Raw genomic sequence first — 25,802 nt, 5'->3', positions numbered from 1 at the left:
TAGTTCTTCAAGAAAATCTTTTTATTGACGAATACAATTTTTTACATAAAGTTAAAATCCACAAACTGGAAGATATCAAACCATTACTCCTACAGAGTGATTATTTCTTTTGTAGTTTCCCCCATCGGTTTATTTCAGCATTCGTAAATACCTCGACAGAATTATTTGCATCTTTCGGCTTGGTGAAGCAATTCTGTACCAAAAACTGGCCAACGGTTTCCCCTTCCACCGACCACCACCGAAATCTGTCCAGGAGACGCATAACGGACACCCCCCTGGGTCCAACCATCCCCCCACTGTTGAATTCCGTCAGAATAGTGGCCGGTTTATAGATGGATATCCGAGGGTAACTTATTTTGCCAAGGAGGGCATCCGTTTCACCGCCGAAACGGCCAAACTGAAATTATTAAAAATATTAAACGATTAATAACTTTAGGTACAGAAAGGCCACAGATTCCTGTACAGCATGTGATGTTATATCGTTTGAGAAGAAAAGTACCCTAATCTACGTTTGTCACTGCAAACAAAATTTTTAAAACTGTTACTGTTCAGCTCATATTAACAGTCTCAATTCCTTGGAAAATTTTCTGAGAGGTTATTTTGTTTTAATATAAAACAGTCTGCCAGGACATCTCTCATTCTTTTCAGACTATTAATATCGGCTGAACAGTAGTGTGTTTAATTACAATTCAATTCCTTGGTCAATTATAATCACAAAATCACCGTTCATTTTTTTAATGAACTGTAATTCGTAATATTAACTGAAAACTGTGTAATTTTACAAACTCAGAGCGAGAGTTTAATATTTAATTTGCGCCCAAAATATCAAGCCGATCGATGCGTTTTACGAAAGTTATCAGCGAGAAAGACAAAAAAGTTTGATTGGATAGGACTAAAAACTGTAAACTTAAATGCAATGGGCGTACTCACGTTAACCGTCGGATATCTTGCAAATTGAGCATAATTTCATAACAACGCAACTTTGCCCAAAAATTTGCTGGAAAACCATTACATTTTTTTCAAATTTATCCAGCAGTTGGGGGTGCTTTTATTTCGCAAAATTATTTCACAAGCTCAGCCTCACCATCGGTAGCAAGCGAAATTATAGAGTTCCATGGGAACATTTTAGAAAATATGTAGGTGTTTTTAGTGGACTTGGAGATTCAGAAGATTTGCAGAAATATTTTGATTTTCGCAAGTTTCCTCAATGAGTTGTGATGCGAAATAACACGTTGACGTGAGTACGCCCAATGCAAAAATAAAAATGTCCATGATTTCATACCTTCCACCACGAATTTTCATTCACCAAGGCGCCACTCATTCTATGGAAATGGCGACAACCGCCGTCCCTCGCTAATTTCGCGATGGCCAGGAGCCACCCCCTCGTCGTCCGTTGAAACGTTTCTTCATCCGTTTTCAGTGGATTCACTCCCAACGCATAAATCCCGACATCAAAACCTTTCAATTTCTCCGCGAAATATTCCGAATCTTCCGTCAGTTTGTCAAAGTCTACGACATCCTGGGTGAATTTCGTAAAATCGGCGGAGGCAGCTGTAGATTTTTTGTCTTTTTCCTCCAAATCTACTGTTCTACGGCCGAATAAGGTGACCTTTTTAAATCGTGGTTCCACTGCGAGAGCATTCACGATGCAACGTCCCACTCCTCCCGTGTATCCGAAAACGAAGGCGGATAAGTTATTATCAGAGTTAGCGTCCATTCTAAAGAATACAAATTTTGATCAAATTAAATTTTCAATTATTTTCTAAACTTTATTAGCACACTCTAAATAAAAATAAGTAAGTCAAATTTCCTCAAGGTTGAGTAAAATAAAAAATGACACGACCAAGAGGTTTTAAAGTTTATTCAACCGATGTACAAAATTTTTTCAAAGTTCGGTAAAATTTGTCCACCTTTGGACAAATTTTGCACGACGTTGGATAATACTTACGTTTTGGTTGTGTCCTCTTTTTCACTCAACCTTGAGGAAATTTTATGCAGAGCTCAAAAATTCTTCTAAAATTAAATTGTTAACTATTTTCTACACTGTAGGATTTCCAGAGCAGTGCATAAACAAGAGGACAAAAGGACAAAGTAGTGATAAATTACTTACATGGGCAACACAGATGACTTTTTATCTTATGCCAAGGTTAACGAGACAAAAAGGACGCAAAAAAGAAACAATATTATGCGTATGTAGATGATGTTGTACTGGACTGTGTTTAGGGTGAGCACGCCACTACATACAAACATACATCTGTATGCACATATTCTTATCTGGAGAGGTCTCATCATAAACCTTGTATGAAAGTATTATAAGTTGTATGCACCATGTGTTGCACAGCAAGTGCTGTTTTTTGCTTAATTATGCTCAATAATGTGCTGCATCACTTGTATACATACATGCTCTTCTGCCTACAGGTTTCGTTAATTATTGAGAAGTTGGACTGGTTGGGATGAAACTTGTTTAAATTCAGTTTATGCTTTGTTCCATGTTGGGGGACGTTCATGAAGTATGTAGCGCGGGAGTCGGAAAGTGTTTACCCGCTTAACGACGATATGCACTTATTTATGCGGGTATTTTATTTTCGGTTGACGACGAAATAATACAAAAATACGTAAATGTACTGCCCTAAAATAACCTGACACCAAAATTCCTAAAAAAAGAGAGAATAATTCTTTGGTATTTTATGGAAAGTTGGATAGTAGAAGGTAGATTTTTTTGTATTTTTCATCAGAAATTTTGAAATTTAGCCTATACCGACCAATGTTAAAAAGTGGATTTTTCGTGTTTTTCGTAAGAAAAAATTACAAAATTGGAAACTGGTTTAAAGTCTTAATTGGTTGATATCAGGTGTATGTATGTAATTATCAAGTCAACATCGTACTCAGGGAAAATTGTATTAAAAAAATTAGCAGTACGAAAGAGGTTGAAGGATTAAGTAAGCATAGAAAGAACTGAAAATGCATGTCTTTTACTTGTAAAACTCATACAAACATTGTATTTGTGTAGATCAATTTTAGTCATTAAACAAAAACATAAGCATATCCGTAGTTTATAATTTTTCATAACTTTAGCGCAAAGGACAAATTTTAAACTGTCTAGTCAAACCCTAGGGTTTTCAAGTCTTCCAAATTCTCGAATTTGAGTGGGAATTGAAAAATTCAAAAACATTATCCTGCACAATGACTTCCTTGAAGTTTGAAGGAGCTTGTTATTTTTAGATGACTTTATCCAGCCAGACAATATGTGTGTTCTCACACTTTTAGAAAACTGGTATTAAATAAGTCATTACTGACCGGAGTACATATGTATGTGACTCTACCGGCACGGTAATAAAGGGAATTATCGTTCAGTAATGTTACCGTAAAATTTACCATGCATGAACAATTCACTGCCAATCCGGCAGGAAGTTATTACCAAATTATTACCAGCACGGGGTATCTAAATATGTGACTCTACCACATTTTAAATAGTGTACACTTTAAATAATTTGAAGATAAATCGTCACCCGACGAAGGTACTATGTTTCTCTATTTTTGGGTAACGATTACGGAGACGTTTTACCACCAAGGGGAAATAAGTCAAAAACTCGTGTGCCAAACACACGTGACGTCGTAATTTAAAACAGCCGATTTTTATACAAGAAAGTATTGCATTTTTTAAACGGGGACGTCACACGTGTTTGGTATACGAGTTTTTGACTTATCTCCTTTTGGTGGTAAAATGTCTCCGTAATCGTTACCCAAAAATAGAGCAGTATAGTACCTCCGTCGGGCGACGATTTGTCGCGAAATTATATACGTTGCATGCATGCATACGGGAGCAAGCAATACTAGATTTAAAAGTATATATTATTTAAGTCCAAAATGAGCAGAAGGTATGTATCCATGTATGTATTATTAGAGTCCAAATCAATAAATATGTATAATGCTGGTCTTACATGATTTATGGATTTCTAAAAGTCGCAATTTCTTCAGGTGTATGCATTTGAATATTCCAAACAAAACTCACGATCCAGTTTCATCGTTTCAACACGATAATCTTGCAATACCCATGAAAGTTATGTTCACGCATATTTCACCGGTTAGATACGTTCATACGAAGAAAATTTTTTCGTATGCTTTTTGATTACCTGTGCAACGCCCGTTAGGACAAATCCAAATAAATTAGGGGCCGTGCGTAAGATATGTGATCTATTTCGGGAAATTTTCACCGTTACCGCCATGGTGCTACAAATACTCCCCATGCTATAATTAACATGGGCAGGATAGGTTGCCGTTGACCTCTACCCCCTTCAAATAATTCACAAGCTTTCTGCACGGTCCCTTACCATAAACTTTACCATTATTTTCGGAGAATAATATATATGTACAAATACAGTAGAAATCCTTTTTATTATGTAGTATGTATGTGGCTTAAAGCTACTTTATGTGAAGGCTTTGTCCGTCTGTGTGTACGGCATTGGGGTAATGCGAGAACTCATAGATATTATAGAGCAGCATCGTGCATATGATGCCTACCTCAGGGGTGGATTTTATAAACTTTTAGGGTAAATCAGACCACCCATCTTACACTCGGGGGGTGTTGTCTGGGGAAATATGAGATTTTTCTTGAAATAATGTTCCACAGTGTTGTGGACGTATTTGTGGTGAAGGTAGACGTGAGACATTACGAAATCTATGATTGGGGTGACATGAAATTTTCGTGGACCTTGAATATAGCTTGGATAACACTTCGATATGAAGCTACCGATAGTTTTTATATGCGTTTGGCACGATTTATTTTAGGCGATTTTATAGTGACGATAAATCCTGGGAGTTTATTGCTCTCAATTTTATACTGCCATAATTCAATAAGGGAAGTATACTGGTCGAAATCCTCTTCAAAATAGAGTTACCGTCTTGAAAACTAACAAGGGAACCTTCCGAGGTGCCGGTCGTGTCCAGGGTACCCACCATGTTTTTTAGAATCTACTAGGACCCTAGATGAAGGATCCATTCTTATATTTGGCGCCGAGCCGTGGCGCCAAACTTAAGAATTTGAATTTTCGACCAACTTTAAACCCCCATAATTTTTGCAGTTTCCGTAGGATATTCAAAATTCTATACTTATAATGAACACAAAAGTCGAAATTTTAAGAAAAAAATAAAAAACAAAAATTTCTATATTTTTGACTAATTTTTACGATTTTTTCGACGAGCCTCCATTTCTAAGAAAATTGCTAAATTTTGCAAAAACGTCAAACTGACAATTTTTTGAAAAATTTTGTGACACATGAAAGTTGAACCATTTGTCATGGTTTTGATCAAAAATTTTAAAAATCCGTCCAAGATTTCAAAAGTTATGGCGGTTTTAAAAATAAAAGGAGTCAATTTTGGCGAATGTGGCGCCACTGCACGGCGCCAAATATAAGTTTAGCACGGAAATAAGAATGGATCCTTCATCTAGGGTCCTAGTGGATTCTAAAAAACATGGTGGGTGCCCTGGACACGACCGGCACCTCGGATGTTTCCCTTTTAAGTATGCTTTGCATTCTAAATTAAGCAAACAACATAAAATAATGTGTATTGACAAAAATTAGCGTTTACTTTGGATTAGTCCGGATTACTTAGGACAGATTTAAACTGTATGTTAACTAAGCAAAAGCACATCATTTTTAAGGGTGTCCTTCGATAATAAAGAACTTCGTATTAGTGACTCTTACATGAGCATAAGTCTAAAAATGGGATAGTTGCTCAAGCATTAGCCACGTCCGCCTGGACAGAATTCTTTTCCCCGTCCGACTTAATTTATTGACTTTATCAAATTTCTATTTTAGTATATGTCCATAATTATGGCTACGTCGGGAATGTGGAAACTTATCCACCTGTTTGGCCGGCTGTTTGGCGATAAGTTATATGTATTCCCTTACAAGATATCCACTTCTAACAAACAAATGCTCCTAGTTCGAAATATGTCAAGGAGCCGTCGTTGTTTCCACGTTTTTGGAATTACCTGCGTCGTCTGTCATACCCTGTTTTGTTTCGCTTGTTTATGTCAACCCTTCTTCTCTAAGAAACATCAAAAAGGTTCCATTCCTGACTTAGAAGAATCTGACGCCGTTAAAGTCGTTCGAGTCTACGTACAAATTCTATCAGCATTATTTCCACCCTCCTTCTTTGGAATGAATTATGTCATAACGTTCATGCAAGTAATTCCGGAAATCATTTTATGCAAGATCGCGGGTTTCCAGAAAGAAACACAAGGTAACGTTGACAACGGCAAAATTGTGATTTTCTGAACTTATTAGCTGAATTAGTAGAAAATTGAGAATTCATGTGCCTTATAAAGTATAACAATATTTTAAGATACAGTTATTTTTTCTATAATGTACCTCATATAAAATTTCAGAGCTCACAGCGACGAAAACCATCCATTCCTATTTTATCGTCGAACTTGGCATGAGGCTAATGATCTGGGTCACCTTCATGCTGCCCTTACCTGTAGCAATCATCGCCGTATACGTGCAAATTGACCCTCTCCACGTCCTAATGGGAGGCAGCAGCAATGGGAACAAGATTATAATAACTTTAACTCGAAGCATAATAACGCTCATTGTCGTTTACGAAAGTGTGACAGCAGTGACTGCTTACTTCATCATCGGTCTGATGATGATCTGTTCAATGACTGATATTTTACAGGATCTGAGGGAATCTAATCATACCCATAATTTGGTCCGAAGACTCCAGGAAATAAACCTGTACAAAAAAATGTTTCTATGGAATAAGTACACGAACCAGAATTTCTGTTCGTTCTCTGTCCCGCCATTAATCTTTTTTGGAATCTCTGTCGTTGTTCTGACATACTATGGAACGATTAGAATATGGGGAAAGGTTGGTTTCTTTCTTTACATGGTTCTGCCCTCAATTAGCGTGCTTTCTACATTCTTCGTTATAATGATGATCCCTCATGCCGCAATGGTTTTTGAGTTTGCGGAAAAGTTCATTGCGTGCAGATTGAACGGGGCAAATGTATCGAAATTTGAGAGAAAAACGTGGAAGTCAATGAGACCTGTGGGCATCCAGGTGGGTGTGTTCGGTAGTGTGAAGAAGTCTTTGAAAATGTTAGCCTTTAAATACATTGCTGAAAGTACGATAAATTTATTGCTCGCTTTTTAAAGAATTTATTTACACTCTGTCAAAGAATCGTGAAGAATTGGAATGATTGAATTTTGGAAATTTGATGTGGGTGCGATCACGATTATGGATGTCATGTCTCAGCGATCAATAAAAATGAGGCGTCCTAACCGTTAATTTGTGTTGCTAAGTTCACTAATTGCATAATTGTTAAAATAATTACATAAATTTGTTATCCATTATTCTTGGACTTGGGTTTTTATTGTGGAATGAAGTTTTAAGGATTTGCTACCTTAGAAGGATATGTGCAATAAATTGTAGATTGATCACTACTGAAATTGGCAACGTAAATTATCTAATTACTCATTGTGTTTTATTCCGAACAATAACAGGATACGTACGTATGTGCGTAAACACTTAATCAAAATTAGATGAAATGACAGAAAATGCTTATTCCACGATTTGGAATGCGAAACACCCCGTCATCCGTAGTTTTATGAAGCTAATGTGAAACATAAGGAAGTACAAAAGGCGATTAAAGATGGTTTGCACAAATTCATAATTTAATTATGCGATGGCTTTTGACTGGAGAGATTTCTAACTTTCTTTATGTGAAAGCCTATATCTCGAACTATAGGTAAACATATTTGGCTACCGGTGTTGTGCACTCTGGGGCATGAGGCAAGGTCGAATTAGCAGAAGTGTCCTTTTTTAGTTTTCCAAACCAGTGTTATTATAAAATGGCGTCGAACAAAAGATTGTTTTCTGAGGTCCTAGTGCAGAAATCGTCTTTGAGACTATGATCAATGGACTTAGCATGCTTTTCACTGTATAAAACAATTTTTGTCTCGTCCTTATCTTTTAAGTCCGTTTTGTAGTCTAATTGTAAACTTGTCCTAATGGAATGCACGCAACTCGTCCACTTTTAAGGCCCCCACATTTTACGACTTTCATACCAAAAATCCCAAACGTTGTTTTTGTCCAAGGTACAAACAGTATGTTACACTTTATGTACTTTTGACAAAATTTTGATAAGTGGTTTAACCCCTTGAAATCAGTTCTTATCAAATTCCATCAGTTTTGTAAAAAAGTTCTCCTCGAATACGATGTCGAACTTCAAAATTTTTTTTACTTACCAAAACGAAGTAATTTTATTATTTTGTCACTTGTGCCTTGTAGGTAAAATAGGTCTTCGGCAGGTGACGCAAAAAAGTTACCAAAATTTATTTTCAAACAAATTGATCTATTAATTTTCCAAAATTAGTTAACAGTTTGTTACGATTTAGCGTCAGCTGATTGGATCGGGTCCTTCTTCAAAACCGTTAACCCAAAATCTTGACTGTTTTATTTAATATCACTTAGGACACTTCCAGCTTTACCCTCAATCTTCATTTGACCCAGGGGGTCCGCTTTAAAGGTCAGTAGGTCAATTTTCCCGTGCAAGCTCGGATTGATCGCTTTGTGGGGCAAAATATCAGCGATGTTGGAGGGCCCACATTATTAGATTCATTACGAATTATTTCATTATTAGGTACAATAATTATAATAATAACAATTTTCACCTCTGACCCTTTTGGTTATCATGCCACATGAATAATTAAGTTTGGAAAGTGTGTTTTTGGTACCTTCCAACTCTGGGGGCACTGGAAGGGACATTTGTAAAGATATCGCTTCGAAATTTTAGAGATATCTTTTTGGGAGTATTATCTTGCTTGTCTATCAAAATCAGCTGAAAATTCGAATCTGCGCCAGAGATATTCAAGCGTGAAGTCGTGAAAACCATGTCCGATCGCCTTTTGTACATAGCGAAACATGCTCAATAAAAACCAATATTATTATATACTAATGCATCTAAATGTTAATAAAAAAATTGAAATTATAAAGTCGAAGTACAAGAGAATGAAAGCCGAGTAGTACTAATGACCAAGGCCGTTGTCGTACTAAGCTATGCCCAAGGCACAGTAGCGTACCAACCGTGGTATATTGTGGTACCAAATACCAGGCCCGGGGCCCGGGCCAGGTCGCTAGCTTTACACTAGATATAATGGACTTTTTTGGGCATTAAAGATTTTACAAAAAAAAATATTCCACGCAAATAAATTTTATTACATCTAGCATTAATCTGCTAGATCTTATTTGTTTTTCATATATATGTAATTACTTTTGTATGAATTTAGAGCAAACACCTATATTATAATTTCGAAAAGTCCGTCTCGTGAAATTTTCCGTGACATTGACTGCATTCTGATTGGTGGCCGGCTTTTTGGCTCCGCCAATCACAACACGGATATGATTTCGGTTGTGATTTCGGTTATGATTTCGGTTATGATTACGGTTATCATTTCGGTTATCATTTCGGTTATGATTTCGGTATGATTTCGGTATGATTTCGGTTATGATTTCGGTTATGATTACGGTTATCATTTCGGTTATGATCGGTTATGATTTCGGTTATGATTTCGGTTATGATTTCGGTTATGATTTCGGTTATGGGTAACCAGAAAACAAATTCTTAGCAAATTTAAAAAATTGCTTATCAACGTCAAAAAATTTCCTTAGCAATGTTAAAAAATTCCCTTAGCAACGTCAAAAACAATTGCCTAGCAACATAAAAAGATTCTTTAACATAAAAAAAATTCTCAGCAACCTCAAAAAGATCTCTTAGCTACATAAATAAAATTTCCTTAGCAACGTTAAAAAATAGAAACGTTAAAAAAATTCCTTACCAACGCTAAAAAATTTCTTGGCAACGTTGAAAAAAGTCCTAGCTGGCAACCAATCTGAATGAAGAAATGTACTGGAAAGTTTAAGGGAACAGGCTTTTCGATGTTTTAACATATTTAGATGTTGTTTTACTCTCAAATTATAATTCGGTTATAATTAGTTCATCGCCGCATGGATGTGGTGCTTTGATCGAAAGATTTTGTTGTCTTGATTTAAAACTTAATGTGGACCGTCTTTAAGACGGGCTTATAGGCTAGTAATCTATAATTTTTAATTTTAATAGTTTGACTTTAGAATTCAAATTAAGTAAATACAAAATCCTGATTTTAGCTGAAACTCATTTAAAAATTCAGCTACATAAATGGGAAATAAGCAATTTAAAATTCGTAGGGTAAAAGTTTGAGAGGATCACTTCATGCATACGGATTTTGAGTTACAATTCCGGCAAATGTAAATTACCTGACACCAGGCCCTAAACTGGGGTGGGCAAGCAGGGCAATTGCCCTGGGCGCCAAGTGGTCAGGGCACTGGATATAATGAGTTATTTCAGATTATACAAACACAAATTTTGACAGGAAAGTAAGTGGATCCACGCAGAATTTGTTAAAATTAATTCTAAATTACAAGTCGGTCCAGAACGAAAAAGCTCCTTAGAAGTTACCAGGTATTATATCTGCATTGTTGAGAAGTTCAATGCAAGGAGTGCCATATGGTCGCTAATAACCCTATAGCCATTTCAATCTAATTCTAGATTTTATACACTGTGGCCTTTGAACTGGTAATTGTTGCGTCTTAGAGCAGGTATAATATTTTTTATACGCAATTGAAGCCTTGCAAATAGCTTTCAGAGTGCCGAATTTTTTTTGGTCAATTTAAGGACTAGGACCTATTCAAAATTTCGAAATTTAGCAAGCGAACCCACGTCGCAGTTATAATCGAACTTAAATAAATATAAATATTGTGAGTATTTGTAAATTGCGCAATTGGTTTGCCAACTTGTGCAGGTCGACCCCGTCGACTACATACACACCACCGGTACTATTTTAGGCGCCGACCCTGCTGCTTAAAATTCTCGTAACGTCGCCCCCGAGTAAAATTTGGCGCTGATTTTAAGTCGGGCTGATTTTGGTCTAATTGAAATTATAAAACTCAAACTTTAAAAATATTTTCAGTACAAAAGTACAGAATAGACCTTGTATTTGACAATCTCTTACTTACGTATGTAATGTATGACACGATCAAAATATGTAGACATGAATAAAGTTTCTCCGATTTTGACCGGAGGGATTTTACATTTTTATTTTTGAAAAGAAGAATTTTGGTGTTACCTTAATTGCACCTATGCCTTTGAAGAAATTGATAAATACTTTTTTGATCACGACTTTTCGCCTAAATAATTATACTCGAAACTTGAAACTTTGGAATTATTTTCAATCTTTAAAACTTTCTGGTTGAAGTCTTTTTTAATTAGAGAGTTAGTGCCACAAAATTTTGCAGCTTTACAACAAGGATGAAAGTGAAATTTTATCTAATGTTTTGTCACGGACTTATGCAAGAAAAAATAGAATATATTAAAAGTAGTGCAAACCACTCAAAATCGGAGATGTTATAATTTTCACTTCAAAAAGGCTTTCCATGTTTGATGCTTTTCCTAGTCGCTGATCTACGTGAGCTTACAAGGGAACCTTAAGTACTGTAACACCTGGATTTCCTCCCAAATAGCCTTAATCGAAAGATACGTAATTTAGTGAAACTTAAACTTCGTCTTAGAACATGCGGTGCAGAATCACGTTTTCGCGAAATATTTGGCAATAGCAAAACCAAAACGGGCATTTTTCCAATTCTTTTAACATAGCCAGCAGACTAATGAATGATGAAATGAAGTTTATAGACTATAGATATACACAACGTATAAACTTCATTTCCTCATCCACTTTTAGTCTGCTGGCTAAGTTAAAATCATTTGGAAAATGCACGTTTTAGTTTAGCTCTTGCCAAATATTTCGCGAAGCGTGATTTTGCACCTCGTATTCTATAACAAAGTTTAAGTTTCACTAAATTATCTGTCGATTAAGGCTGTTCGGAAGAAAATCGAGGTTTGACGTACCTACGGTTCCCTTGTTACTATTCTACGTCTTTAGTCAGAGACACGGACAGGCACACAAGTTGGTTCAAGCCGCCGCCGATAGTTACATAGCCGTCGACCTATGTATGGGCAATTATATATGTAGCTACATATATGTTCTATTATAATATTAAGTGACTGTAGTTTGGACGGACGAAAATTCGCGAGCGGCTAGGGGCGCCTGGAAAGTTTGCCCACCCTTGGATATGGGCAGTTTAGGCACTGCCTGACATCAAAGTTTCTCAACAGCTGGCATATTTCTATTATACTTATTTTGTGGGATTATGGGGAATTTTGTGTATGTAAAGAGTTGGTACATTCTTAATTTCTTTGGACCGAAAATATACAAAAATTCAACGTGAAAGAAGCAAAGGTGCTTTTTGACAACTTCAAATATGCCTTGCTACGGGGCAAATTTACCTTAACCCAGGGACAAACTTATTTAGATACACACTGAGGACCCTTAACTGACGCCAAATGTCCCGCTCGGATTTTAACGAAACCACGATAATTATGTGACCTTAGAGAAATAATTCGGGACGTGTTTCAGGATTTTTCATAAAAATGAAATTATGACAGAATCCGTGAGCGAGAATTGCCATTTTTACGGTGAAGTTTTTATAACGAGGGAGAAAAATGCAGATTCTCGCATAGGAATTCCATCATAACTTCCTTTAAGCTTAAAATACGTGGGCATGAAGTGGCTTCCTCAAATTTTGACCCGACCAATTTTTCACACACCGAAATAACCCGACCCGTAATTTTTGTTTTCCTGAACTTTCCAAATCAAGATTTTTCAAAAAGCTGTTGATTTTCTAATTTTAACGCTATTTCAAAAATGAAAGAACATCTCAAAAATTACTTCCATAAATTATAAAAACTGGTTTTCCAAAAACTTTAACGTTCGAAATTTTATACTATTTCAGAATTTTGAAAAAATGTACAGGTCAGAAAATTCGAAAAATTAGGTTTTTGAAATGTGGAAGTCTCTTAAACTCAATGTAATTCCGTGCAAAAATGTTCTTTCATTTTTTAAATAAGATTAAAATTTATCACTTTGAAAAATCAAAATATGGCTGAAAATGTATTCTAAAATTTCCTCGCAGACGGAAACGGGCTATGCAGCAAAATATGTGCAAAAATAAAAGTCCGCTTATTTCCTGGTGTGAGCAATTTAAAATTTGTCGGTCAAAGTTTCGCAATTTATTTCTGCTTCATCAGGCGTGTTTTGTTTTACAATTATTTCTCTTGTAGTTTTTAGTTAAACAGTGAGTGTGGTTAATGTGATGAATGGATTTACAATGAGTTTGGCTTACAATTGCAGAAGGTTTCTAATCTATTGGTTTTCTTATAAGAAATAATACAGTGTCCTGATTCTATAAGTGTTATGATACAGGAGTCCAAATTTCAGTTAATTTTGTGCGAAATGGAACCGACCATCTGCAGGATTAATTCGCTGCTCCGATTTACCATAAATTTTTGTATTATCCAACAGGTGGCTACAATACTGTTATCAATACTGTTATCAACCTCACTCGTTTCCTCTGTCCCAATAATACCCGCCTCGAACCTGGCCACGGTTCTATCCAAATCTATCAACTACCACCGAAATTTGAACGGCTTTCGGGCTCTGGAAAATTTAGAGTTACGGAGGACGACAAGTCGACGACGCCCTCGTCAAAGCAACTACCCTCTCATGATTTATAAAGGATGGTACGACCTGATTTATTGAGATTTTATCGCAGGCTTACTCCTCCCCATCTCAACTATTTTATGGGGACACACCCATCTCCTCCCGCCCCGGGGCCCAACAAGGAGATCCGATAGGTCTCGCACTTTTCGCCCTGGTCGTCCAGCCCATCATCCTTGCTATCGAAACTGAGCTGAATCTGTGGTACTTGGATGATGCCACTCTAGCGGACACTCCAGAAAAAGTTCTCGAGGCATTGGATACAATTGTTCGCATGGGAGCGGACGTCGGGCTTCTTCTCAATACCGCCAAATGTGAAGTAGGTGTGCTTGGAGCGGACGACCATTCCCGCTCTAAAATTTTGGAGCGGTTCCGACAGGTGGCGCCAGGGATACAGGAGATATCCCCCGCAACCGCCGTCCTGCTTGGCGCCCCGCTTACTGACGAGGCCATCGAGTCGGTGGTGGGGACAAAGACCGACCAACTTGCCAAACTGGGCGCCCGACTCCTTGAACTCTCCTCCCACTCTGCGTTTTTCCTCCTTCGGGGGTCCATCTCTACACCCCGCCTTATTTATTTTTTGCGGTGTGCCCCGACTTGGCGGAGATTCGACGCCCTCACCCTGTATGACGCCAAGCTCAAGGAGTCAATGGAGGGGATCCTCAACTGCTCACTTTCCCCGCAATCTTGGCTTCAGTCCTCCCTTCCCGTCGGCGATGGCGGCTTGGGGGTTAGGCACGCTGTAGACGTGGCGATTCCGTGTTTTCTCGCGTCCGCTTACAGTGTCCTCCCCCTTGTAGAACGCCTACTCCCGCCATACCTCCATGGCACCGACACCGCATTGCAAGAAGGAGAAGAGCGATGGAATCCAATGGGACCCGCAGAATTTCCCCCGCCGGAAGTTAGAGGTTTTCAGGCCTCGTGGGAGGTGCCTCAGCAAGAGGCCGCTATCAACCACCTCAGAAATAGAGCATCTACTCCAGAGGATAAAGCTCGTCTCCTTGCCATGGGACAACCGCATGTGGGGGCGTGGCTCAATGCCGTACCTTCGCCACAACTTGGGACGCTACTCCCAAATGAGACGTTTCGCATCGCTTGTGCCCTCCGTCTTGGATGCGACGTCTGCCACTCCCATAAATGTCCATGCGGAGCTATGGTCACATCAAAAGGCTACCATGGCCTGAGCTGCAAAAGTAGTGCGGGGCGTCATTCCCGCCATGCCGCAGCAAATGACGTGATTTGGAGAGCTCTTCGTTCCGCCGGAGCCCCCACCATTAAAGAGCCAGCCGGTTGTTCCCGGCCAGACGGGAAGCGCCCTGACGGACTGACATTGGTTCCATGGGCAAGAGGGCGGCCCCTGGTATGGGACTTTACGTGTGTCGACACTTTTGCACCGTCTTACCTCCCCCAAACCTGTGTTCATCCTGGTGCGGCAGCCGAGAGGGCGGAGGACAGGAAGACAAAAAGGTACGAGCTTCGAGGACCTTCTGGACAGATTCCTCTTTGTTCCCGTAGCCGTTGAAACAACTGGAGTATGGGGCAAGGAGGGCCTGTCCCTTATCAAAGAAATAGGGACAAGGATCACAGCCCTCACGGACGAGAAGAGGGCAACGAATTTTCTCATCCAAAGAATTAGTATTGCAGTTCAACGCGGAAATGTGGCCGCGATTTTAGGATCTCTGCCAGCAGGACGAGAGCTGGATGAGGTTTTTTATCTTTAGGACGACAACAATTAGAGGAATTTTTTTTAAATATTCAGATAGGGAAATTTATGTACGGCGCTGGTCGTTTAGCTTTTTCGAAATAAATGTATGTAAAATGAACATGGAAAGAACAATAATAAATTACTTTTCTAAAACATTTGTACCACGATAAGTTTATCTCTTTATCTCTAAATATATACAAAGTAAAATAACTATGTAAATCTCTAGACAAATTAAAATTTTGATTACAAATTTATTGAGGATTCCCCGGGTAGTGGTAATACCCGGTTCTCAGCTGCTAGGAGCCCGGCCTGAAATGTTCGCTATTTTCCCTACCGGTTTTTAGATTTTAATAATAACTCGAATTTTGCTTTTAAAATTTGCAAAAATTTCAAGTTAAAAAATTCCAAAGTTGATTTTACATACATATTTAGAGAAAAGCATTATCTGACATAATTTCAAAATTGGCAATTGGATAATTTCCACCCTTAGATTTGGCAAATTTGTACCAATTCATTTCACATATCTATTTGCTTTTACGTCAAGTAAAAAAATGAAATCCCTACGACTGGAAACCTTTTCTACGTTATTTGTTAAACTTCAAATAAGATAATTTAAAATAATATTTAAGTTACTCGGCTGGATGAACCGGGTATTTCAGGGTAGCTTTCCGGGTCCGGAGTTCCGAATAGAGGCTGAGCACTCGGGAGATCCCTAAAATTTGTTTATTTGCACACCACACGTGTACAAGTTTTCATCCTGATTTGTTGTTCAGTTTCCCGCCAGGACAGATGGGATGGGGGTGGACCTCTAAACCCGGGCAATACCCGCCATTCAACACGGTGGAAAACTTTAATAGAGCATGTTTCATAGCACATCTTCCTAAGGATAACCCCGTTTGTTTGTCGGATCCTGACGACATCTTGTGCAATCGACGTGGATGTTAGGTGGACCATGCAACCACCAATGATACCCCAGTGTTGTTGTAACTAATTACAAAAGTGTTTAATTTCTTGATTAATTACGACAAAAAGTGGTGAAAGTAATTGGTACTTGACTTTGACGATATTCTGTTTTAGGCCTTTTAAGATGGCCTTATAGATTTGCCAAGATGTCTGTCTGTCCGTCCGTCTGTGCGTCCGTCTATGCGCACGATAACTCTCTTTAAACACAAGCTATCGACTTGAAATTTTACACACTTCATCTTCGGGTCAAAAGTAAGGATGAGTTCCGAGATGGGCATGATCGGCCAAGTAGTTGGCCGGTGGGGGTCTTTTCCACCCAAATGTGTTGCCATTAACTACCAAGATGGCATTAATGCCATCTTAAAAGGCCCCGCAAAGTTGCTTGGAGTAGGTTTTTTAAACTGTAATTAGTAATTAATCACTTGGTATCCAATGAGTCTCAAAGTAAGTAAACTTGAATTCCACGCCCATTGTAATTGACGTCACTTACAATTCTTTCCTATATTTATTTAGTTTCATGCTTGAATAAAGCAATGCGAGTAAGTCAATTGTAGTAAAATGACAAATTAATAATTATGTACGCAAGTATGTACTTGTAGGTCTGATCTATTGTAGGAGTGAGGTAATTAATCGTTGGGTAATTCAACACTTTTTGGGTGACCCAGAAGGTCGGATTCCTTCTCTCGGGCCAACTTAACAAAGGAATCCCGCAGTTTTGAAATCATTCCCTGCCTCACGAAGGGAACCTGTGGAAAATTAATAGTTCCAGGAATTTTTGTCACAATTATATACATTCTATTCAAATAAAGAGTTTCATACATTTTAGCTTTATTGAGTGATTATCTGAACGCACAGCATTTTTACAGGACAGGCTACGAATACGTTCGCTCGGTTGTCGTGGGTTACACCACTTATCATGATCGCTTCCGGTAATCATAATCCGATGAAATTGTGACGCCTGTCGTGACAACTGACATGATGGAATTTGCAAATGAACTTTCTACCTTCACCTGTTTTCCCTTCTGTTGCAGGCAAACTGCTTTCACTTCCTTCGTGGGCAAACATTTCCAGCTAATAATGTAGATATATAGAAGATGAATAACACACCATAGGAAATTATTACTTCAAATGTGTTTACAGTTTAGTTTTTATCGAATAATTAGGTACAGTGACGAACATACATGCATATTTCAACGAACGTACATACTTCGCTTTATACGCTTGTAAGTTGTAGGTATAAATAGTCTCATCAGGTTAAGGCACAAACTGTATTCACTAATACGAAAGCATTAATACTAGGTGGCCCACTGAAACTGTAAGTGAAATGAAACCCTGTGGCTTCAACAGTTTTTATGTTACGAATTTCGAGTTAATTTTAACCGAAAGCCAGTTAATTTCTGAGTAGAAAACAATTTTTAGTTTTCGAAATTTCCTCCCCTGCCATTAATGCAGCGCTGAGGAAACCGCCTGCAGTTCTCCGCTGAAGCACGCACTAATTCCTGGGCAAAGTGTTCCATTCCGTGGTCAAAAATTTTTTTCCGATGTCTACACTTCTACGAGGCTTAGAACACACATTTGCCCCTAACTTTGACCATTTTTCATAATCCGGAGACTCAAATCCAGAAAGTAGAATTACCATTTCCGAGAGGAGGAAAAGTTCGGAATTTTGTTTTTTACCCACGCTTGGGTCATTTTTTGCACTATAAGCTGATTCCTAGTCCTACTGCAAGGTCCAGTCGACTTCAATGAATTGGATCTCACTTAGGGGATGTACCGCGGACTCGAAAACGTATTTTAAGAAATTTGATCCCCCCACCTTCCCCCCATTTTCAACAAAATGTAGAGAAATTGCCCCAATTAGCTCCCACCTGCCAAAATCATCACAAAGCTTGGATAATGTGGCTTTCTGACCTTTTGTCTATATTGGGGGATGTCTCTGACAGATTTGGCGTAGATAAGGCCAACTCGCTTGTTAAAATATTTTTCCTATGTGAAAATCTCCTCATCTGTAAATAGAATCCTCGTCACTTTTTCTGAGCGTACCGCTTGAAGTCACTCCTGGGTTTCTTTAATCTGGTTTCCCTTTGGGGGATGGTCGGCATGTGGCAAGTACCACATTTCAAAGTCCTAAGTCTAAGGTTCAATTTAAGCACTCATTGAATAATCTGCTTCTACACTGTCAGCTGTGAGGTTGGTTTCCGTTGGAATTTCGTGAATTTCTTCGGATTCCATCCTTCAGCGCCTTCATGATGGGTGTGGTCCTTGTAGGATTTCAAAATTTTTTTCTTCGACTGTTGTTAGTCCACCCCGCCCCCATGAACGTCTTTATAGTCTGTTGGGCTAAATTATACGGCTCGTTCGATTCCTGCCACACTTTTAAAATTCGCCATTTCTCTCCCCATTTTTGTAATGAAAAATTTTCGCCGCCCGCTTCCATTCAACATTTTCCATGCGAATTTGCATTGCAAATAGTAAAAACCTGATTTATGGTACTTATGCAAAATCGCACGGGGAATCCAATGCAATCATCAGATTTTCATTATCTCTGTCGGTTTCGAAGAAAACAGCCACTTACAGTTACAGTGGGCCCAGTATGTATACAAGGGTGGAGATCATCGAATTTTATTTGCGTGCTCTACTACCCTTTATAGAACAAATTTTAATAGATTTTATGGACTTTAAATAGACAGATAACAAATTAAAACACTTCATAGATAAGGCAACCAGCCTGTCGCGAATTTCTACAATTGCGACAAAACTTGCCAGTAAAACAATTGCCCCGCAGATAAGAAAAAGTGTGAAAAGTGCCCCATCTAATCTAACAGCTCCAATGACCGTTTCTGTTTTAAAATGTTTACGGCGCAAATATTTCTGGTAAATTTCTTCTAATTGCAGTCGTCTGTATATTCCACTCTCTATTAGATATTTGAAATATTTCGGTACGTGGGATACCCCCGCGAGAGACGTGTGCCAGCGATAAGTAACTTCTTCATAAATCTCTTTCCCCTTGTAAAATCTTCTGGAGGGGTATTGCTTAGTAAGAAAGTCAAATTCCGCCTCAATAACGTCGGAATTTGATATGTAAACGGATTTCCCGCACTGCACCAATTCACGTTCCATGCTACCTTGTACTTGGACAAATGTCTGATTTAGATTTAAATATTGAAACCCTGTGGGATGGTGGGTGTGCCTTGGGTTAAAAAAATTCAATAATCGCATCTCCCGGCTACTAGCACTGGTTTTAGTATACTGCATATATCGAACCCGAAATGTTAAAGATCGGAGTAAGTGGTCTAAGAATTCAGGGATGTTGGCATACCCTGACACGTAACCATTTGGGAGAGAAATCAAGTTAAAACATTTTCTTGCGGCGAATGGGTTGTCAAACTCTTGAATGTTGGTATAGCCGGGTTGGCAATATATGGAATCTTTTGTTTGGCAGTCTCGTAAGGTGGCCAGTATTACCAAATACCATCCAACCCTATCATATCCGTATTTTGGTAAGTCTTCGCCCTGCACCAATAGTTCTGAGTTATTCTCAATTCTTTTATAGTAGTGTCGAAACCGCTTGAATATTTTGAATGTATCATTCTTTGATATCCTCTCGCACAGTAGGTGGTCAAATAAAGTGGGGTGTGATGAGTCTAGTGGCGCGTTTAGTTCCGTTATCATAATACCGTTGTAGCAGTTGGTAAGGATGACAGACATTAAGCACCATGAACCCAGAATTAGACGGAAAAAATTATTCCTTTCAAATTTCCCAGGTACGTAACCACACTCTTCAAACACGGTGGCAAGGACAAATAGCCAAATATTGAACGATGCATTAATGAAACCAAAAGAATATATATAGACTGTCGTAATAGCAATAATTGTGATTAGTGAGATTAATAGTGATACCCATATCCACTGCCTGAAGGGTGTAATGTAAAATTTAAAATTTATATATGTCTCCCGATAGCAGCTGATTAAAGGCAAAACCTAGGCTATGAACAGTTATGACAGTTGTCGTGTCAGCGAAATTTATTGGGTTGGTCTCATCATACAAGATGGCAGCAAAGCCTGGGCAATATATTTTCTCAACGAGCGTTTCGTTCGCCGCATTGAAAATTATTCCCAAGATATTTTGTATCTGTGATTGATAAGTTCTAGGGTCGAACGGATTGTTTTTCTTCTGTGCATAAATGTCAAACTTCAAATAGGTTGTGTATGTTGCCAATTGTCGATGATAACACCAGGTTGGAGACTTTAGTAGTTCAAAATCTAGCGCGATATCAATCACACTGCGGCTTCTTAGAAAAACAGGTTCGTCACCAACACCATCGCAGCCCTGTTTCACACCTTGGAAGAATGCTAGAATCTTCCTGGTCAAACGTTTCCTAAACCAGGCGCAAAATTTAAGCCGATTATCAACTGCGGTTAAGAGAAAAGAAATTTTAAAATATTTCCCCGTCCAAAAATAAATCCGCACTTGTCCGTCTGCCTTAGGCTTTATGGTGACAATCGACATTACGGAATCCAAACATCGTAAATTTTCCTGCCACTTTCGTTCATAATAAAATATGTGCCAGTGGGTCGCTGTATTGATCCAATCATCTAATTTTTTACCTAAACCATAAAATCCGCCCAACTCAAGGGAGTGGGCTGAAATTAATATAGCAAATTTACAACTTGTAGCCGCTCGTGTCTTGAATATATTAATCCGATATGATCTCTTCATGGCAGTTACGATCTTTACAGGTAAGTAGATATTGCCCCAATCAATGCCCCAGTTCGGTACGTCGTGAATTATTTGGACGTCACAGATGACTAGTTTGTTAAGTAAGACTTCAAATACTGGAAGTATTCCTGGCCCAGAATTAGTGATCACAGTTGGAACGTAAAGTAAAAGAAGATTTGCAAAATAATTGTGGACCCTTGCCATTTTGCTTTGGTATCAATTGCTTTAGTAACAAATATAAGTCACTACAGCACTTCGATCATAAGGATATTTCTTAAACAGCTTCTTTATGGAGGAGATTTTTAAGTTAGTTTATGAGTGGCTAGTGATGATATTTATGTTTAGTCTGATAGTTACTTAGGATTACTTAGATAGTTAATGTATGTATTCATTTCATGTCTTCATTTTTAAGATTTTCCGTTCAGATCGTATCTACAATTTGTATCCGGATTCTATGAGGTATTACCTGAACGCTCCGTGTAGGCAAAAAAACTATCAAAGGGTTCCGTCTTCAAGGTGACATTCCGCACGAAGCCGTCGTGGCATAGATACCAGTAAATCAATATTTGTTGTCGATTTGCTAATATAACTTGTCTATGTTTAAAGTTTTAAAACCCGCCGACATACCACTGTGGCATGTAGACTAGACATGCACCGAGTACTCGGCGCTGCCGAGTACTCGGCAGGTTTTGGCCGTGTTCTCACTACTCGGACTCAGCCGAGTATTTTTGCGTGCTCGGCCGAGTATTTCTTACATTTTTATATGCATCCAGTACCACTTTACCCGGTATTTACACCGCGCAGTTCAAATTATCCATCATGGTATTTTTGCAATCAACATCAAACTTACTTGAAAAATACACCAATGAAATTTGTTACTTCTATCCGGTAATCAACTTTAATCGAAATGTTGGAACAGGAAGAAGAATCAGTAGCTTCACGTGATTCCGTCCACCAGTTCTCAAAATAATGATACTGGTGGTTAAATATTATGTAAACAATGATTTTTTTTATGATCTTTTTGACAATTTACTCGGTGGCCGAGCCTTGCTCGGTACTCGATTGCCGAGTTTTGCTCGGTGCTCGGCAAACGAGCAGAAACGAGTACTCGGCAAAAATATAACCGAGTACTCGGTGCTCGGCCGAGTCGACTTTTTCGGTACTCGGTGCATGTCTAATGTAGACGTTTGTGGTAGTACCACAAGCAGGTAGAAACATATTCCATAAAAGCGGGCGCTTTGGGTACAACTCATTTAGTACGTCGTCCATTTAAATTTTATTTAAGGTACCTCAACACAGAGGAAGATAGCGATATTACGTTCACCAAATTATGTAATAAATTTTTGCTTTAGTACTCGTAAGTATGCGAATAATCACCAACTACAAATTTATCCTCATTTGGTATTGTGCAGAATTTTATTCAAATGGATCCTTAATGTACATAATCAATTAATGATCCCAGGTTTTGAGTTTTAATTAGTCTAATGGGGAAAACCTATTTTTTCAATAGTCTGCCCAACCCGATTCAAATGAAGAAAAAAGTTTGCTTGGGAAGCATGTACTAGCAGGATTGTGTTTTTATGTGTATGACTCAACTGCTTTACAAAGGAACTGTGAGTGGTGTAACTGAAGGATTTCCATCCGCTTCAAGGGAACCGTACAAAAACAGTATTTAAAAGTATGCTAATGATACAAAAATAAATACAAACGAATTCCGGTCGAGCATGAAGATGTCAATCCGAAAACTTAATGAGGTAAATTTAATCCACGTATTTAAAGTATTTATTTTGTGTCAATCTGCTCCCAGATTTTTACAAAAATCCAGAAAACCTATTAGAACTGGACAAACGCGTCACAAAACCCCACATGCAACTAACAAAAATCCATCAAATACCTTGAAAAATCAAAAAACCTAACAAAATCCCTGGACAACTTTCAGCTCGGGAAATTAAGCATCTCCCAATTAATTTATGGTGATTTGATCAGTTTGTTTGTCTTGATAACGAAAGTGGTGCTAATTTTCGTACTGAGACTTCCAATTATATCTAATCTTCATGGTGGTATAAAGTCTTAAAATTTACCTTATCGTGTAGACTGTATTTTATCAAGGTACATATTTACATATATGTACATGTATTTGAATACTCATGTACGTTACCATGAAATGTGGGACATCCAACGGTTTTGTTGGGTTAGAATGTACCTGGCTCAAGATTGGTACAATGTAAATATATATATCAAACTAAACAATGTGCGATATTTTAGTGTGTAAAAGTGTTTTTAAAGTTAATCTTTCAAAAATTCTTGGTAATTCTGACCAAAGATTGTGTTCAAATTTTTTATATCGTGTTGACATTCGAAAAGTGGCAGCGTTTTAATAAATTCATATTTTATCTGATTTTTGTTGAAAATTCGGCCAGGGACGAAAAACTATGGGTCAGCTTATTTCGGGGCGTGAACAATTTAAAATTAGTCCAGTCAAGATCGGCGATAACCACGGTAAACTTCTCCATTGTAAATAATTCAAACAATTGCATGATTCAAGCCTTACATGTTCCAAGGATTGAAAATATTAATCTATAAACGTATGTATCCATGTAATCACAAGTGAAATTGTGCTGTTGGAATGTCCAACAGCAAAATGTTAATTTTCGTAAGTGCGGGGATAAAATGTGTGCAGTATTGGCTGTCTATTTTTAAGTTTGATATTTATTGTGTATTTACATATGTAGCTTGCTGCATGTATCTCAAGCTTAGGAGTCCAGTCTATACCAGTATCGTCCAGTTATTGTGTCGACGTGGCAGTACACGTCTTCGTCTCATTAAACATGGAACAAATCATACTCAAAAGCAGTGGTTCTGTAGCCCTTTTCCTATTGTTTGCTCTGTAAGATTTGATAAGTGCCTTGTGGTTAAACATATGTATGCCCTCCGCTACTAAATAGTCTAGATTTTCATATAAACTGAAAGTTTTTGGGACTTGTTGTTTGTGCGGTCTGGTTGTTCACAGACTGAATTCTTCATTATTTACGAAACTCTAAATGTCTCACCGACTGGAGTTTCAGAACCTTTAGGAGTATTTTTACAATGTCAGAAAAATTTAAGTAATTGTTCCACTCCGTATTGGCGGAGGTAGTAAGGGTCAAGGCTAGCCAATAATTTGAAGACGTTTCTATGGGTGAAACTATACCGGCCCCTTAAGTATGTGTGTGAACCCCTAAGTCTCGCCTAGTTTATTTATATACACAACATTATAAATTCAGTTTTTGCATTATTTTAACCACTAACAATGAGGAGGTGTGAGGTGGTTATCGCCGATATCCACCGGACTAATTTTAAATTGTTCAAGTTCAAAAATAAGTGGACCCGTATTTTTTCGTTTTCCCGAATGGGCATATTTACGCCCTTGGCGGAATTTTCAAACAAAAATTAAGCCAAAATTCAGATTTTTAAACACGCGGTAACTTTTCGAACTTTAATCCGATTTCAAAAAATAAACCCATTTTTTGTTCAGAATTACATCCCTAAAATATAAAAATTTATTTTAAAATAATTTAAAAATTTGTTATTTTCATGCTATTTCTGAGTTTTTAGAAACCCTAAAAACGGTAATTTTTTTAAAAATAAAAGTTTTTTTTAATGAATTTTTATATTTCCAGGGATGTAATTCTGAACAAAAAATGGGTTTATTTTTGAAATCGGATTAAAGTTCGAAAAGTTACCGCGTGTTTAAAAATCCGAATTTTGGCTTAAATTTTTTTTGAAAATTCCGCCAAGGGCGTAAACATGCCCATTCAGGAAAACGAAAAAATACGGGTCCACTTATTTTTGAACGTGAACAATTTAAAATTAGTCCGGTGGATATCGGCGATAACCACCTCACACCGTCGCATTGTAAGTGTTCACTACTCTGAATATCAGACATTTGGTAATTGGGGTCAAATTCACTAATCAAACATTCACTCTAAGTTTGATTTCACACTGATATTTTGAGGTAATTCAACCAACTCGGCGGAATACTTCGCTGCATTATGGTGATCTCCAAGCATACAAGGGTGGGGAGGGTGTCCTCCTTCGTACTACTAATTAGCCAGAGAGAATGAATCAATCAAGAATGGAGCTTTACATATATTTTTTTTCCCTTATGGCGATCCCCCTAAAGTGATTTTATTGGTTGGAGCTGCTTCTTCTCCGTGACGTCACTGGGCGGGTTGGCAGTTTCGGCTGCAACCGCACACAGCACAACCACCACCATTTTCTGCTTTTCGTAGTGCACTTTTCCTTCTCATCACAACAACAACTCTCTCAATGTCGGCTGATTGATTAATTAATTATTAAACGTATAATAAATTAACTAAGATTACACGTATCAATAATGCACCAAGATTAAACGTATCAATAATTAACTAAGATTGCACGTACAAATAATTGGGATTCTTCTGCATTTCAAGATAACACGAATAATTAGGTAAAATTCTTATTCATTTAAGTCTCCGACTATACATTGTTACTTCTTCAAGCTTCTTCATTTCAAGGTAGCACAATTAATTCACAATATTTTTCCTCACTTAAAGGACCGTCCGTTAATTAACAAGAGTTATCATCGTTTCAACAGTATACGTACAAAGATAAGGATTCTTTCTCCACTCAAGGTAAAACGATTAATTTAATAAGATTTTTATTTCAACCTTCAAGATAACACAATTCATTCACAATATTGTTCCTCATTTCCAGGACGGTCCGTTAATTAGCAAGATTT

At 37.9% G+C, this 25,802-nt stretch overlaps 1 protein-coding gene across 4 annotated transcripts; it reads right to left on the bottom strand.

Moving 5' to 3' along the window:
- LOC110860328 (oxidoreductase HTATIP2) lies at window positions 1-2,239 on the bottom strand. Of its 4 annotated transcripts, none has more exons than XM_035860198.1 (3): window positions 2,111-2,239; window positions 1,283-1,718; window positions 1-397 (listed from the first exon to the last, which is right to left on the bottom strand). In XM_035860198.1, exons 2-3 carry the CDS (start codon window positions 1,715-1,717, stop codon window positions 101-103), a joined length of 732 nt encoding a protein of 243 aa, XP_035716091.1. In that variant the 5' UTR covers window position 1,718; window positions 2,111-2,239; the 3' UTR covers window positions 1-100. The 4 variants fall into 4 exon arrangements, with proteins under 4 accessions (XP_035716091.1, XP_035716090.1, XP_021965065.1 ...); XM_035860197.1 differs by lacking the exon at window positions 2,111-2,239 and adding an exon at window positions 1,949-2,104; XM_022109373.2 differs by lacking the exon at window positions 2,111-2,239 and adding an exon at window positions 2,043-2,104.
- Between the last annotated feature and the right edge of the window lie 23,563 nt (window positions 2,240-25,802).

The sequence above is a fragment of the Folsomia candida genome, unplaced genomic scaffold, assembly GCF_002217175.1.
Source record: "Folsomia candida strain VU population unplaced genomic scaffold, ASM221717v1 Fcan01_Sc031, whole genome shotgun sequence".
Classification (NCBI taxonomy): Eukaryota; Metazoa; Arthropoda; class Collembola; order Entomobryomorpha; family Isotomidae; genus Folsomia; species Folsomia candida.
The sequence above is the reverse complement of the archived record's forward strand: the minus strand, read 5'-3'. Positions and strand labels throughout refer to the sequence as shown.